Raw genomic sequence first — 14,838 nt, forward strand, 5'->3', positions numbered from 1 at the left:
TAACATACTGTGTTTGAATTGATACAGCAATCACAGCCTCCCTAGAAAACCTTTTGAATTAACTGTAAGGTCTACTGATTGACAAAAAATGGAAGTCTCAGAGCCACGAAATGTTCGTCCAATCATTGCATTCCATTCAAATGCAATGATTGGATGTCCTACCTGCCTGTCAACCTATGTATTTGCATATCTCAGCGCAGCCAATAGCGAGAGTCTGGGGGCGTGGCTATTGCAGCACCTGAGCCAGAGGGAGTTTAGCCGGTGTGGAAAAACAGCTTCAGATTTCGTTACAGAAGTGCAAGACAAAATATGAAGACTTGCCAAAACACACAGGGACATACATCGAGGTAAAACAAGGGTAAACACTGCTAATGTTTTAACAAGATGTAGGAGTTTAATGGAATGTTTGGGTCTCTGATCGATGCGATGAACTTGTGGAGTTTCTTTGCGACAGGTAAGCTAAAGTTAAAAGTATTTCTAATATTTTGGAGCTTTTATTAAAAGTAGCCTACGTTTACCTGTTGAGACATGCTTTCACTGTAACAGAGCCATAAGAGCTGTGTTTGTGATCGGTGCCACATTAAGCCTTTGCGGGGCCCTGGGCTAACGCAGCTTTGGGGACCCCATGTATTGGCTAGTTTGTTTCTCTATTTAACAACATTAACTTCCAATAATGAAAGACATCTTCCCTCAGGTAGCCTATTTGTATTTGTATTTATATTTATTAAGCACCGATAAACGTAGTTTTCGGGGCCCTGGGCTGCAGCCCATGTTGCTCATTAGGATAATGCGGCCCTGTTTGTGATGTTTGAGTTGGTGGAAGCAACACACTTTATTTTTGAAGTTCTGCTAGGTGACACTAGTAGAGCAGAAACTACAAAACAGTGGCATGCGAAAGTTTGGGCACCCCTGGTCAATATTTCTGTTAATGTGAACAGTTAAGCAAGTGGAAGATGAAATGGTCTCCAAAAGGCATAAACTTACAGATGACACATCCCCTTTATATTTTAAACAAAATCTTTTTATTTTTTACGTTTTCAAAATAACAGAAAAGGAAAAGGGCCCACAGCAAAAGTTTCGGCACCCTGCATAGTTAGTACCTAGTAGCACCCCATTTGGCAAGTATCACAGCTTGTAAATGCTTTTTGTAGCCAGCCAAGAATCTTTCAGTTCTTGTTTGAGGGATTTTCGCCCATTCTTCCTTACAACAGTCTTTCGGTTCTGTGAGATTCCCAGGCCGTCTTGCACGCACTGCTCTTTTGATGTCTATCCACAGATTTTCAATTATGTTTAGGTCAGGAGACTGTGAAGGCCATGGCAAAATCTTCAACTTGCGCCTCTTGAGGTAGTCCATTGTGGATTTTGAGGTGTGTTTTGGATCATTATCCATTTGTAGAAGCCATTCTCTTTTCAACAAGATGGTGTTATGTTTGTTTCCAGAATTTGTTGGAATTAAATTGAATCCATTCTTCACTATACCCATGAAATGTTCCTCGTGCCATTGGCTGCAATACAACCCCAAAGCATGATCGATCCACCCCCATGCTTAACAGTTGGACTGGTGTTCTTTTCATGAAATGCACAGCATTTTGTTCTCCAAACATATACATTTGCTTATTGCAGCCAAAGAGTTCTATTTTAAACTCATCGGTCCACAGGACTTTTTTCCAAAATGCATCAGGCTTGTGTAAATGTTCTTTTGCAAAATTCAGATGCTGAGGACGCAGGAGAGGTTTTCTTCTGATGACTCTTCCATGAAGGCTGTATTTGTGCAGGTATTGCTGGACACTTGAACAGTGTACCACAACTCCAGAGTCTGCCAAATCTTTCTGGAGGACTTTTGCAGTCAAACGGGGGTTCTGACTTGCTTTTCTAGCAATCCTACAACCAGTTCTCTCTTGATATTTTCCTTGGTCTTCCAGACAATAGGTTTGTTCGACTTCATGCGGCACAGCAAAGATCGGCTGCCGCCTGAAAAAAGCAATGCATGCTGGTTAGAACATTTGTCCGACTTTGATCGGCGCTGCAGCCACCTTACGATCACATGTGCCATCAAAGTACCGCGAGAGCAAAACGGGACCAGCCGCCGAGGTCAGGTGCTGCAGTTGCTCAAAATCACTCAACAACACTGATAAAAGCATCTATACCCCCACTTTAGTGGTATTTAGTAGTCTATATGTTTATTCTGAACTTTATTCTTGAACAGATGGCGCTGTATTCAGCATTATATAAAAAGTGTTTCTGTTGTAAAAAATCTTTTAATTCTGCCCTGACTGCAAGCGGCTACTCTCGCCAGCCAGTGGCAGACCAGTGTAGTTCATCGAACAAGCCTCTTATCTTGACCTCCACTATCCCTGTTGACTGCCATTTCTTAATTACATTCCAAACTGAGGAAATCGGTACCTGAAAATGCTTTGCTATCTTCTTATAGCCTTCTCCTGCTTTGTGGGCATCAATCATTTTAATTTTCATAGTGCTAGGCAACTGCTTAGATCAGGGGTGCCAAACCCTGTTCCTGGAGATCTACCTTCCTGCAGAGTTCAGTTCCAACCCTGATCAAACACACCTGTCTGTAATTATCAAGTGCTCCTTCAGATACTAATAAGTTGGTTCAGTTGTGTTTGATTGGGGTTGGAGCTGAACTCTGCAGGAAGGTAGATCTCCAGGAACAGGATTGGGCACCCCTGGCTTAGAGCATTAATCTCAAACTCGGTCCCTGGAGGGCTGCACAGTTTAGCTCCAACCCTAATCAAACACACCTGATCCAGCTAATCAAGGTCTTCAGGATTACTAGAAACTTCCAAGCAGGTGTGATTTAGAGCTAAACTCTGCAGAGCTGTGGCCCTCCAGGAATTGAGTTTGAGACCACTGGCTTAGAGGAACCCATGGCTGCTGATTGTTGGGACAAGGTTAGAGGAGTCTGGGTATTCATAAAGCTTTGAAATTTGCATCACCTGGCCTTTCCTAATGATGACTGTGAACAAGCCATGACCCTAACAGGCTAATTAAGGTCTGAGATCTTGGTCAAAGTTATCTGAGAGATCAAGTCTCCTGGGGTTCCCATTCTTTTGCAGGATGCTGCTTTCCCCTTTTTCACTCTAAAATTGTGGAAAACAAAAACAATACACTGATATTGCTTAAATAATTGCAAAAGAGTGTTTCAAGTTTAACTTTATGCCTTTTGGAGATCATTTCATCTTCCACTTGCTTAACTGTTCACATTAACGGAAATATTGACCAGGGGTGCCCAAACGTGCGCATGCCACTGTACTTCTGCTTTAATAGGACATTGTGTAATTGTATTCCAATACAGTAAGTGACTGATCTGTGGCATCACATCTGAGTCATGTTTGCATTTCTAGTTTTGGTTTCTGATCAACATGTACACATTAAAGCAAATGATCTAATCAACATTTTAAAATAAAAGTAGGACATCTCTACCCTAACATACTGTAGCATTAAATGCGCAGTTCAAAATGTATTAGTATATTACATATATATGTCATCACTATATTGTTGCTCAAAAACAGAACATCTCTGCATCAGAAGCTTCACTTAGAATCTTCTGCAACACAAGAATACAGCTCTCTTCACTGAATTTAGTCCGTGCATCCTGTAGGGGGAGTGAGAGAACTTCACATGATCCTTATTTGGACATATTATAAGAGTTTCACAAACAGCACTGGAAAAAAAAAAATCTTTAATTTATGATAGTGATGATTATCATATCTCATTATTCCAAATACAAATTGATAAGTTAACAAGGAGTTTGACTTTATACACCATCTTAAAAATGCAAAGCTGTCATGGTGTGAGAGAAAATCTGTGAACAGCAAAAGATGTTTCATTATGGACTAACAATCTCGATTGCAAAATTGATAGTTGACTGTACACCATTGACGGAATTATGTTCAATTATATAATTTTCCCCTAAATGTCTGGACAAAATAAATCTTCCTCTGGCTCGACAGCAGCAAGAACAATGCCAGTGCATGATCTTTTTGGCTATATATGGTGTTATATATGATGCATGATATTATACATGATGTATTTCAAGTAGTGTTGACACTGTTAGTGTGTCGGTCTATTTGTACTTTTTTTTAAGTTTAAAATTTAGATGATGGTAATCAAATTCCACACAGGAAGCATGAAATTTATGCAAGTATTTTTTTAAAAGATTTTTGTATGAATATGAATGTCTTTAGGTTTCATTCAGCATACAAGCTGCTTTTTGAGCTTCACTTTGAGTTGTGTTCAGCATATTACAGACAGTGACACATTTTTACCAATGCTATTTATTTGCATTACACATTTTGTGAAAAAAAAAAAATAAATGTTTTGGGGCATTTGAAGGGCACACTTTAAACAGAGAAAACATTTTAAATATCTCTGGTCTCATTTTACATTTATATTTTATTCAGTGGCTACCGTGAGTGTATGTTTGCTATAATAAGTATGGATATTGGCCAAGAGCAAAGATAATAAATATCTGTTTGAGATGCTTTTGTCCTTGAATGGAGCAGTGAGGGAGCTCAGCGTGGTGTGTTGGTGAATCCTCTAAATAGCCCACGGCAAAAGAAAGCCTGATTAACATGCCAAGAGCCGTGCTAGCTATCACTTACCAACTGCTTGTATTTATAGTTGCTGTCTGTGTGTGTTTGTGAGAGTCTTTTGGCTTCTGATGGTGTGTTGTCCTGCTGTGTGTGTGTGTGTGTGTGTGTGTGAGGCTCAGTCCTCACGGCTCCCAGCGGACCGGAGGTGTGTTTGTTCTAGAAAGAGCTCGGCTACGTCTCTCAAGGTCAAACAGGAATAAAGGTCAGGATTTGAGAAGAATTCTATGATGAGTTGATGTACAGACAGTGATTCATTAGTTTAATTCGTTTGCATTGACTGCTTTGCTATCCCAAAGGTAAAATGTTTGAAAATTAGACAAACTTTCCTAAGAGGTTTCGTCGGATAAAACCTTTTTTTTTTTTTTCACTTCAGTTCATTCAGAAGTCAGTTGTTTTTTTATGTTACAGATATATCTAGTATAAATAAATAGTATAGAGTTCTGTCACTAATAGGCCTGTATTAATGAAGTCATGCCAGATAACAGGTCAGTTGCAGATTAAAAATACAACACTGTAATTATTACAGCAATCTCCAAAAATGGAGCATTTGTTTTTCTTTGTCCAGAACATCTTGTCATTATAATGCACCACATCATTTGTTTTAGAAACACTTTTGATGGGAGAAGCAATTTTTTTTCAAAGCTCTGAATCAACTGAATGTTGTTTTGTAAAGTTATTCATTGGTTGGCACACAATAAACAGTATAAATTTAATTTTTTTATAATGAACCTTTGAAAGAAGGAAAATTGCAACTAAGCTTCCCATGTAAAGGGATTTCATGTATGGAAAACAGTGGAATGGTTAATTTTTCATGAAAGAAAAACCCAAGGTCAAATAAAAATGACTAATTAATAAACTAACTAATAAAACTATTTACTGTAGTGAACTGCTACATTTGCATTTAGACTAAATGTAGGCTACTGTAAGTTTGGAAATTTATTTTCTTGCCCCTAAAAAAACCTTTTGAAATAAATTTTGGTATATGAACATAGAAAATAAATATTGAAAATATATATATATTTATTTCCATTTCAAAAATATTTAAATATATTTTGGGCAGATTTCTTTCTTCTTCTTTTTTTTTTTTCATATGGGTCGTTCTTATTCTCTCCCTCTCCCCATACTTTTACTTTACAGTAATTGGTAATTGGTCCATTTGCTTCTGCCAGTCATCATTATTAATTTTTCTGTGACATCTCATTGGCAATCAGCCCAGACCATGAGTACTGTATAGCCTGTAGACAAACTAGGCTAATAGTGAATGCTTCCCGTCTATTTTTGCTGGTGTAGAGGGTTTACACACTGCAAAAAAAAAAAAAAAAAAATCTTACTTAGTATTTTACATCCCCATAGTTCCTATTTACAAACTGGAACTCCTCTCACTGGATGACATACAGCTGTTATTCCTCTTTCTTTTTCTCTCTCCATCTCTGGCTCTCAGGTTCTCAGAGAGATACAGCCACACACAGAGACAAAGGGTATGGAAAAAATCAACAACAGCAAAAAAAGCATAACTAGCTCTGCACTGCAAAACAAATAAATAAATAAAAGGCTTATCTTACAACACATTGGCTCGGTTTCACAGACGGGGCTTAGCGTAAACCAGGACTAGGCCTTAGCTGAATTAAGATGTTTAAGCAGCTTTAATAAGAATGCCTTAGAAGAAAACGTTACAGGTGTGCATCTTGAGACAGATATGTCAGAGCAAGATATTTTTAGTTGAGACAGCTCAAACATGCATTTTAGTCTGAGACTAGCCTTGTTGTCTGTGAAACCAGGGGATTGTTGAATTGTATTGTTGTCTTGTTTCTAGTCAAAATATCTAAACAAAATTCTTAAATTAAGATGCATTTACTAGATAAGCAAAACGATGTAAAATATTTAGTCTTGTCGACAACCCCCTGAATTAAGTGAATTTTTGCTTAAAACAAGCAAAATCATCTGCCAGTGGGGTAAGTAAAATATTTTTAAAACAAGATTTTTTTATTTTTTTTTATTTACCCCACTGGCAGATTATTTTACTTATTTTAAGCAAAATGCACTTAATTTAGTCCCACCCCCATTTGTAGATATTTTTACTGGAAACAGGACAGCAATACTAAGATAAGCCTTTTTTTTTTGCAGTGCAGTGCTTTGCTTTTTGTTGTTGTTGATTTTTTTTTTTCCATACCCTTTGTCTGTGTGTGGCTCTATCTCTCTGAGAACCTGAGAGTCAGAGATGGAGAGAAAAAGAAAGAGGAATAACGGCTGTATGTCATCCAGTGAGAAGAGTTCCAGTTTGGAAATGGGAACTATGGGGATGTGAGTCTGCTGTCCGCCGGTCCCCGGGTCTCTCACGTCAGACCTCCTGACAGCAGAGATGGGACCAGCACAGAGATCATCCCTCACCAGTGAAGAATACTCCAGTGCGACCGTTTGACAGCCCTGCTGAGCTAGTTTCTCAAAGCAGGTCAAGGGATCTGGGGCCGTCTCCATCTCCAGCTGCTTTAAACATGCGTCCTCAAGATAACCAGCACTCTTCTACTGAGGAAAGCCAACCTACCAGTAACCAGGTCCTAAGTATTATGTCTATGACAGACAAGAAACTATCATCTTTTATTTACAGCTGCAATACATTGAACACAGTACTCAGAGCCGGGTTGATTAATTACAAATTGTAATCCGATACTGATTCCAGATTCCATGACAAAAAATGTATTTAGGTGATTTCAATCCTGGTTCTGATGAGCCACAGCGCTGCTCATTGTGGGCATGTTTGCATGACAACAATGTACTAAAAATTAAAAGTTTTTTTCTTTGCTTTTTTGGAAGGTTTTGCCTGCAGACAACAGCATTTTCAAAACAAACCCCCATTCATGGATCTGTGAAAATGACTAAAAACCCTGTATTATTCATTCCAGGCCAGTAGTTGACAATGTCGCTTTGTAAAGAAATGCCATGAGCCTGCACACTATAGACTGAACACAGAATATGCATGCACATGGCATCATCGTTTCAAAACGTTATTGTTTTCAAAAACTTGCACTGGGAAACCCAATTTAAAAGTTTGCATTTTCAGGCCCCCAAAATGCCGTTGTTATGTAAATGAATGGCCAAAACGCATAAAAGGTTTCACATTTGTAGTTGATTTTTAGGCCCAATTTTCACTCACCAACAATTTTATTGGAAATGATCAACAAAAGCCTGAAATCTGAGGCAAAATGGCACTTGTTCACGTGAATGATGCTTGCGTAGTGTAAATGATCAAAGATGCAATCTGGGAGAAAAGCTGATGTGTCGCCAATGCCTGAGAAATATTCAGCTAAATATCTGGATGTGTCTGTGCCTCTGCAGTGTGAAATGTGTTTTGACTGGAAATGATATCGGCGACAGTCTACAGCCAATGAGAGAACAAGATACAGGGCAAGGGAAATTTTGTGTTAAATCACTTATTGCGCAGTATTACCAGAGATTTTCTTACTATAGGGAGATGAGAGGCTCTGTATTACTTGCTATTGGAGAAAGCGTAACGGCTAACTTGGATCACGTGTGCCTTAATAACCATCACATTACAGCCTTGACGTCATCGAATTTCAGCTTCGAGTTGTGCGACACTCAGTCGCCGTTTACGGATCCCATAGGAATGAATGAGAAGTGCCATAAGCTGAATCCCACCTTTCGCAAAAAATCAGTGACTTCTCTTATAAAACAGCATTTATTTTTTCAGTGTAAACTCTAAAAATAGTTAAATCCAAAAGGTTCAAAAAATGTAATTTTTATTAAAATCACTGGACTATAAAAAATAATCAACAAGATGTTTCAGTGTCTATCCAAACACCTGCATCAGTTGTAAAATTTTATTAAAAAATTACTTTTTTGAATGTTTAAACACCTGGATGATTTAGTTATGAATCTACACAGACAGATTAAATGAAAAACATGTAGAACAGTGGTTCCCAAACCCGTCCTGGAGGACCCCCTGCCCTGCACCTTTTGTATGTCTCTCTCATCTAACACACCTGATTCCACTCATCAGCTCGTTAGTAGAGACTGCAAGAACTAAATTGGATGTGTCTGATTAGGGAGACATACAAAATGTGCGGGGCAGGGGGTCCTCCAGGACAGGTTTGGGAACCACTGATGTAGAAGATTAGCCGATAGGCTGTCGATTCATTAAATGATGAGCTGTTTACATCTAAAAAGCTGTTTATTCAGTGTAGTGAAACCTCTCCTCCATTGACATCCATTCAAAAAAAGAAAAAACAGCCTCTGGTCTCCTTCCCCACATACTGCCAAAGCAGAAGCATTAGCCATTACACTTTTTTGGCTAAAAGTTGCAGGCTTGGCTTCTAGTGGCTCTGGTACTACTCATTTATTTCATGTGCTGCTTTTCCCTTACCTTAGGCATTTTCATATTCTCTGCAGTTATTGTTGTACAAACATTTCAACCCTCCAGTACCAGAGATGCTATTAAAATAGTCTTAAATGATTAGAGAACTGTGCAACTAAAACAACTAAAAGCAATCACAAAAACACAGCAATGTCCTTTTACTGACTGGAAACGTGCAAAACAAAACCTCTGCCACAGAAATACTGCCGAGGTAGATGACTGAACATGTGCTGCGATGAAACAAGACACGAATGAACTGCTGCCAGACGCTACTGTCATGCTCTGCCAAAAACCCCAACCAAGGGCACGATGTCCCGCCACCCTCCATCCACAGGCCCGGTCTGATCTGAGCTGATGAGCCGGTGTCGGCCTCTCGCCGTGGGACGCCTCCGCCTGCGCTCGTCCAAATTGGAAGGTTACAAATATTAGCGGTCAGTCTTAACCAACACACTGGCAACATGGTGAAGGTGACAAACGATGTGGATTTCAAAAGAATGCATGCCAGAGAATAAATCAGTGGTCTGTTTTTTTTTTTGTGACAAAGACCACCAAAGCAGGCTAAACAACACTGAGCGCTGGAAAGCAGTGCTGTAGTATGCAGTTTGTCTTTTCTCTGTAGCATGAGGAGTTTGGCACGACTCAACAGTTCATGGCACAAACCCGGCGAGGAGCTGCTGTGGGCGGAGACATCAGAGCTGAAAGACACCCCGTCGCTCCAGAAAACATCAGAGTCTCCTCAGTACACAGACTTTACAATTATTAGTGTGAAGAGAAAAATCTAATATATAACTTATAGTAATGATATAAGTTATATATATATGATATATGATGTAATGATATATAAATATATGTGCTGTCAAATGATTAATCGCGATTAATCGCATCCAAAATAAAAGTTGCATGTATATAGTCAAGAAAAATAGGTTATTTTTATATATTAATTATATTTATTTATAATATAAATTATATTAATATAAATATAGACATGTAAATATTTTCTAAATATATACTGTATGTGTGTGTATTTATATATGCATAATAAATATACACAGAACACACACATATATTACGCAAACAAAAACTTATTTTGCATGCGATTAATCGCTATTAATCGTTTGACAGCACTAATATATATATATATATATATATATATAAGAAAGAAGGAAAGAAAAACTATATCATCTGACCACACTTTACAACTTGTGAATATAAAATATGAACACATGTGACTGTAGAAGCACAGCCCAACAGCTTTTATGGTACAAAGCCAGTTTCAGGCCCAAGTTTTTCTAATTCACACAATAAATATGACAATGAAAAGTTTGTATGCTGCTAACTACACCAAACTGTGGAAGAATACGAGTGTTGTTCCTAATGAAAGTTGGAGCAGTCTGTGCGGGTTTGGAGCGCTGTTTGTTTGTGTTTGTGAGGAACGGCTGGGGGCTGCAGGTATAAAAGAGCTTCAGATTTGGGGAGAGAGACTGACAGCATGTTGGGACCCTGTGCACCGCTCATATTCATCTGAAAGACAACAGAGACCTCTTGACAGAACGAAACCACATACAAAAAATGTTTACATCCTGCAAACACTATGATTGCAACAAAAAAGCAAATCATATCAATCTTGCGTCTTTTGATCACACTTTGTTTGTGCTTTTGTCAGATGGTAAGTGGGGAATTTACTCGGGGGTGATTCCAAATATTTAGAGCGGATTCTCAACATGTAAAGGCTTTATAAATATAGTGAGGATGTTATACAAATAATACAACTATGGAGGTCACAACATGACAGTAATGAACAACCGCAGTCCTTCAGCACCTGTTCAGTCTCAGTGCAACACAAAAAATCTTGGAGTCTGTTTATAATATATGCTGAATGTTATACCAGTTTGGGTGCTGTTTTCCATGTTTTGTGCTGGGCAAAGATTTAAGCATCGTTTAGTTCATGAACACTGCTTTTTCACACTCTGCAGTGGTTCACGGTTTTTGGGACCCAGAGCACTGCACTATGTCTATACACATATTCGTAAAATGTAATTTTTAAACATTGTAATTTAAAAAAAAAAAAAAGGAAAAAATATTATTCTAAAATGGCAAACAAGTAAAAAACGTATTAGTTTCACTTCATTTTAAGGTGATGTTGTTACAATGTAATTACACAAACAAGTACCGAGTATGTACTAACTATTGGGTTAAAGGGTTAAACTTTATTTTAAGGAGTCCTTGTTACAGTGTAATTTTACATTTAAGTACTGATTAATATTAATTAACTACATGTACTTGCTATATGGTTAGGATTAGGATTGAATTTTGGTTTAGGATTACTTGCATGTAATTATGCATAATTCATTGTTATTATAATGTAATTACGTGTAACGTGTAACAAGGACACCTTAAAATAAAGCCTTAACAGTTAAAGCTAGGGTTTGGTTTAGAGTTGCTTGAAATTATGCTTTATTTACTGTTATTACTGTAGCAAGTGCATGTAACACTTTAAAAAAATATGAATTGGGACCTGTTACCACAACTTAATACATGGTTGCAAGTAAAAAAAAAAAAAATTGTAATAGATTAATTTAATTAAACCTTTTAAATTACAAATTATATTTCATGAGTTCAGTTGACATAATGTTGATTATATTAACTTAATATATTGGGTAATGTAAATTCAAATTTCTGCAATAAATATTATTGCCTACTTTGGAATTTGGGCACTAGATTTCTAGTTCCCAGCATGCTTTGTATAGGACTGGATAAGGAGAATACTTTTTTTTTTTTTTTTTCAAGTTAAGGGAAATAACTGCTAGATTTAATTTGACATTTGAAAGAGTTTATGTTTTTATGCTTACCATTGTTGTAAAATTAGCCAATCATATCAGACCTTACTAGATGGAGAAAGTGTGAATGGAGTGTGGGCAGTCAGTGGCCATAACATAGCCTAATGCATTATTTCAATTTAATGTCTTGACATTCCCAACAACAAAACAATTGTGCGCAGTGTGAAAAACAACACAACTTCCATAAAAACCCCATAAAACTGTGGTGAGTAAACCTAGGATGCATAACCCTTTATAATCCAATCTGAAACATGCGATTGAAAAGGTGAAATGGTTCTGTATTTGAATTAGAGACGCTTCTACATCTCGTCTGCCAGAAGGGGGACCAATCCGCCTTCATAAGACGCGACAAGGAGTCCAGGGCTCCGGATCCGGCGACTCCCCGATCCAGACGCCAGATCTTGCCGACGTCCCGCGGATTTTAATCATGCCTCTCTGTCAGTGTTTGAGAGCAGCAGGCTGACAATGATTTCCTCCGTGATTACGCACAGGGCGCGTCCCCGCGGGGATGGGGCCCCCTCTGGAGCCGTCCTCATGGCTTTGGGGGCCTCGCTTCCATTTTCCATTATTATGTGGACTACCGGAGCGACAGCGCAGAGCGAGACCTCGCAGGTTGGTGATGAGGAGGGAGCTCGCATGTTCCTCTCCGACTCTTTTTTTCTTTTTAAAACAGACTCAGTCCTGATTCTCAGATGAAATGAGAAAATTGACAGTCTCAATTGGTCTTTAGCTCGTGCCAATATAAGGAAATAATTCATTTTTACTCGTTTTTCGCTTTATTAGAATTTTTTCGCACATTTACAGCGGCGTTCGAGATCTATCGTGCAATGTAACAGATCATTTCAAACATGTATATGAATTATCAGCAGATGGATATGACATTTTAACTCTTCTGCTGCTGTAAACAGACACATCTAGACCAGCAGGAATTGACCAGTACCACTGTGATTTTTTTTCTTTTTTTTTTTTTTTTTTTTTTACCTCGAATGTACAATTTGTCAGGCTGAATGAGCTTTATGATCACATTAGAGGAGATATAGAAATATATATGTATATTCTTCAGCGGGTTTCTGTAGGATGTCACGCCGCAAACAAGCCAAACCAAGAGCTCTGAAAGGTAAGTGATCCTCCGTACCTGTATAACGGCTTTTCGAGAAACGAAAACTGAATTTTGTAGGATGTCAAACACCTTCTCACGGTAAATGCATGCGTTATACAACACCGGTTTTATTATATTTTTTCTTTATTTTTTATTTTTTGCCACGAGCAGCTCGCTGAAGTGCGCAAATATGAACAACTGTAAAACCCAAAGATTTGCTTCATGAACTAGCCTACTTGATGTGTAAAGGGTCAGAACGGATCGGGAACGGAAAGTAGAAATGCATGACACTCTGCGCTGTGTTTTATGTGGTCTTGTCTCGTTGGAGAGTTCAGGACGATGTGTGCATGCTGTAAGTGATGATATAAGATCTGGATGTTAAATTGGCATGCAAGTTTGGAGTGACACATCACGTGACCGGAGCGGCTGAGATCTATCGTGAAAGTGGGAGCTTACCAGTAGGATAAACATTACGACATGCATCGTTTGACCATTAGGCTACAACATTTTCAGCATTAGGTTACTGTCCTCGTGTTGTTCTGATGTGTTATCGCTTTGCATCAAAGATAGTGGGTCTGTTTGTGATCGTGAGAGTCTTTGGCGATGATGATGTTCTTCATTTGTCGCATTGGATTTAATAACTTATGTTTGTAAAGAAACACACAAGTGAATCAGACAGAGGATTTTTATATATATATATATATATATATATATATATATATATATTAATTTTGAGGAAAAAATGACTCATTTATGTCTGTTGCAATCAGACAGGCATTCCGTTTTATTAAATAATTCTGACATTGTGAATAAGCACTGTAAACTAATGCTGTCTATGTTATAATTCCACAAAATAATTAAAAAAACAATTACTGGTACATTATGCTTGGACCCACTTTATATTAAGTGTCTTTATGTTTTTTTTTTCTCTCTCTCTCTTGATTATAGATTGCACAAAATCTAAACTAAACACATGGCTATGCTCCTCTTAATTTTGTCAACACTTTATTTTAAGGTGTCCTTGTTACATGCTACATGCACTCACTATTAAAATAACAATTAATTATGCATAATTATATTTAAGTAACACTAAGCCAAATCCTATCCTAACCCTAACCATATAGTAAGTACATGTAGTTAATTAATATTGCTCAATATTTAAATGCATAATTACACTGTAACAAGGACACCTTAAAATAAAGTGTAACCATTATTTTATCTGAATTTAAACATATGTACGATTTAGTCCATATTTTGTTAATGAGGGATTTGTGGACACATTCATGCAAGATTAATAGATTTATTTTATTTTATTTATTATTTATTTTTGAAGTAAAAAGATACAATTAGACCCTTAGGATGAGATGGCCCCTCAGATTTGGCACAGAAGGCCTTGAGTAGCATGTTGTTACTAGTGTTATTATTTTTTAAATGTAATGTTTATTGCAATTCATGAGGTTATTATTCAATAATTCCATGAGTTAGATGTATATTTTAGATGTATATTAAAACCTAAGCTGATGGAGTGATTGCAATTAAGACATATCTTTAATTAAATTGCATGCAACTAAATAAGTATATATTCATATGCCTGTATAGAATGAATGTACCTTTCAGAGGAATCTCTTTCACTTGGGATTCTGCTTTGTTTGTCATCGGTTATTCAATTATTCAGCTAAATTGTCAAAACACATTTTAAATAGAAGAGCTTATTTAGTATTTTATATTAATGTCACGTTGTGCTATAACATCTAAATTAGCAGATGTTTCTGTCTATTTCCCTTAAATAGCATGTTGGTTGATGCATCATCGTCCTACACATGTTGAACTCAATCTAATCGTTATCATTTTAAAGTAAATGGACATTGTTCTTAAGGAGGGCATCTTCCCATCTTACCCTACTAGCAGCTAAAATAATCA

At 37.5% G+C, this 14,838-nt stretch overlaps 1 protein-coding gene across 4 annotated transcripts in view; it reads left to right on the top strand.

Annotated features, from left to right (window-relative positions):
- Positions 1-316: 316 nt before the first annotated feature.
- The window catches only part of LOC131527206 (zinc finger protein 521), a 114,962-nt gene continuing 100,440 nt past the window's right edge, over positions 317-14,838 (top strand). Inside the window, exon 1 of one of the 4 annotated variants that reach the window (XM_058756142.1) lies at positions 317-454. In XM_058756142.1, the coding sequence (XP_058612125.1) occupies positions 403-454 (52 nt within the window). In that variant the 5' untranslated portion in view covers positions 317-402. Of the gene's footprint in view, positions 455-12,252; positions 12,937-14,838 lie in introns of those variants that run through there. The other 3 variants (XM_058756125.1, XM_058756133.1, XM_058756153.1) reach the window with 3 other exon arrangements.

This window comes from Onychostoma macrolepis, chromosome 02 (genome assembly GCF_012432095.1).
Source record: "Onychostoma macrolepis isolate SWU-2019 chromosome 02, ASM1243209v1, whole genome shotgun sequence".
NCBI classification, from domain to species: Eukaryota; Metazoa; Chordata; class Actinopteri; order Cypriniformes; family Cyprinidae; genus Onychostoma; species Onychostoma macrolepis.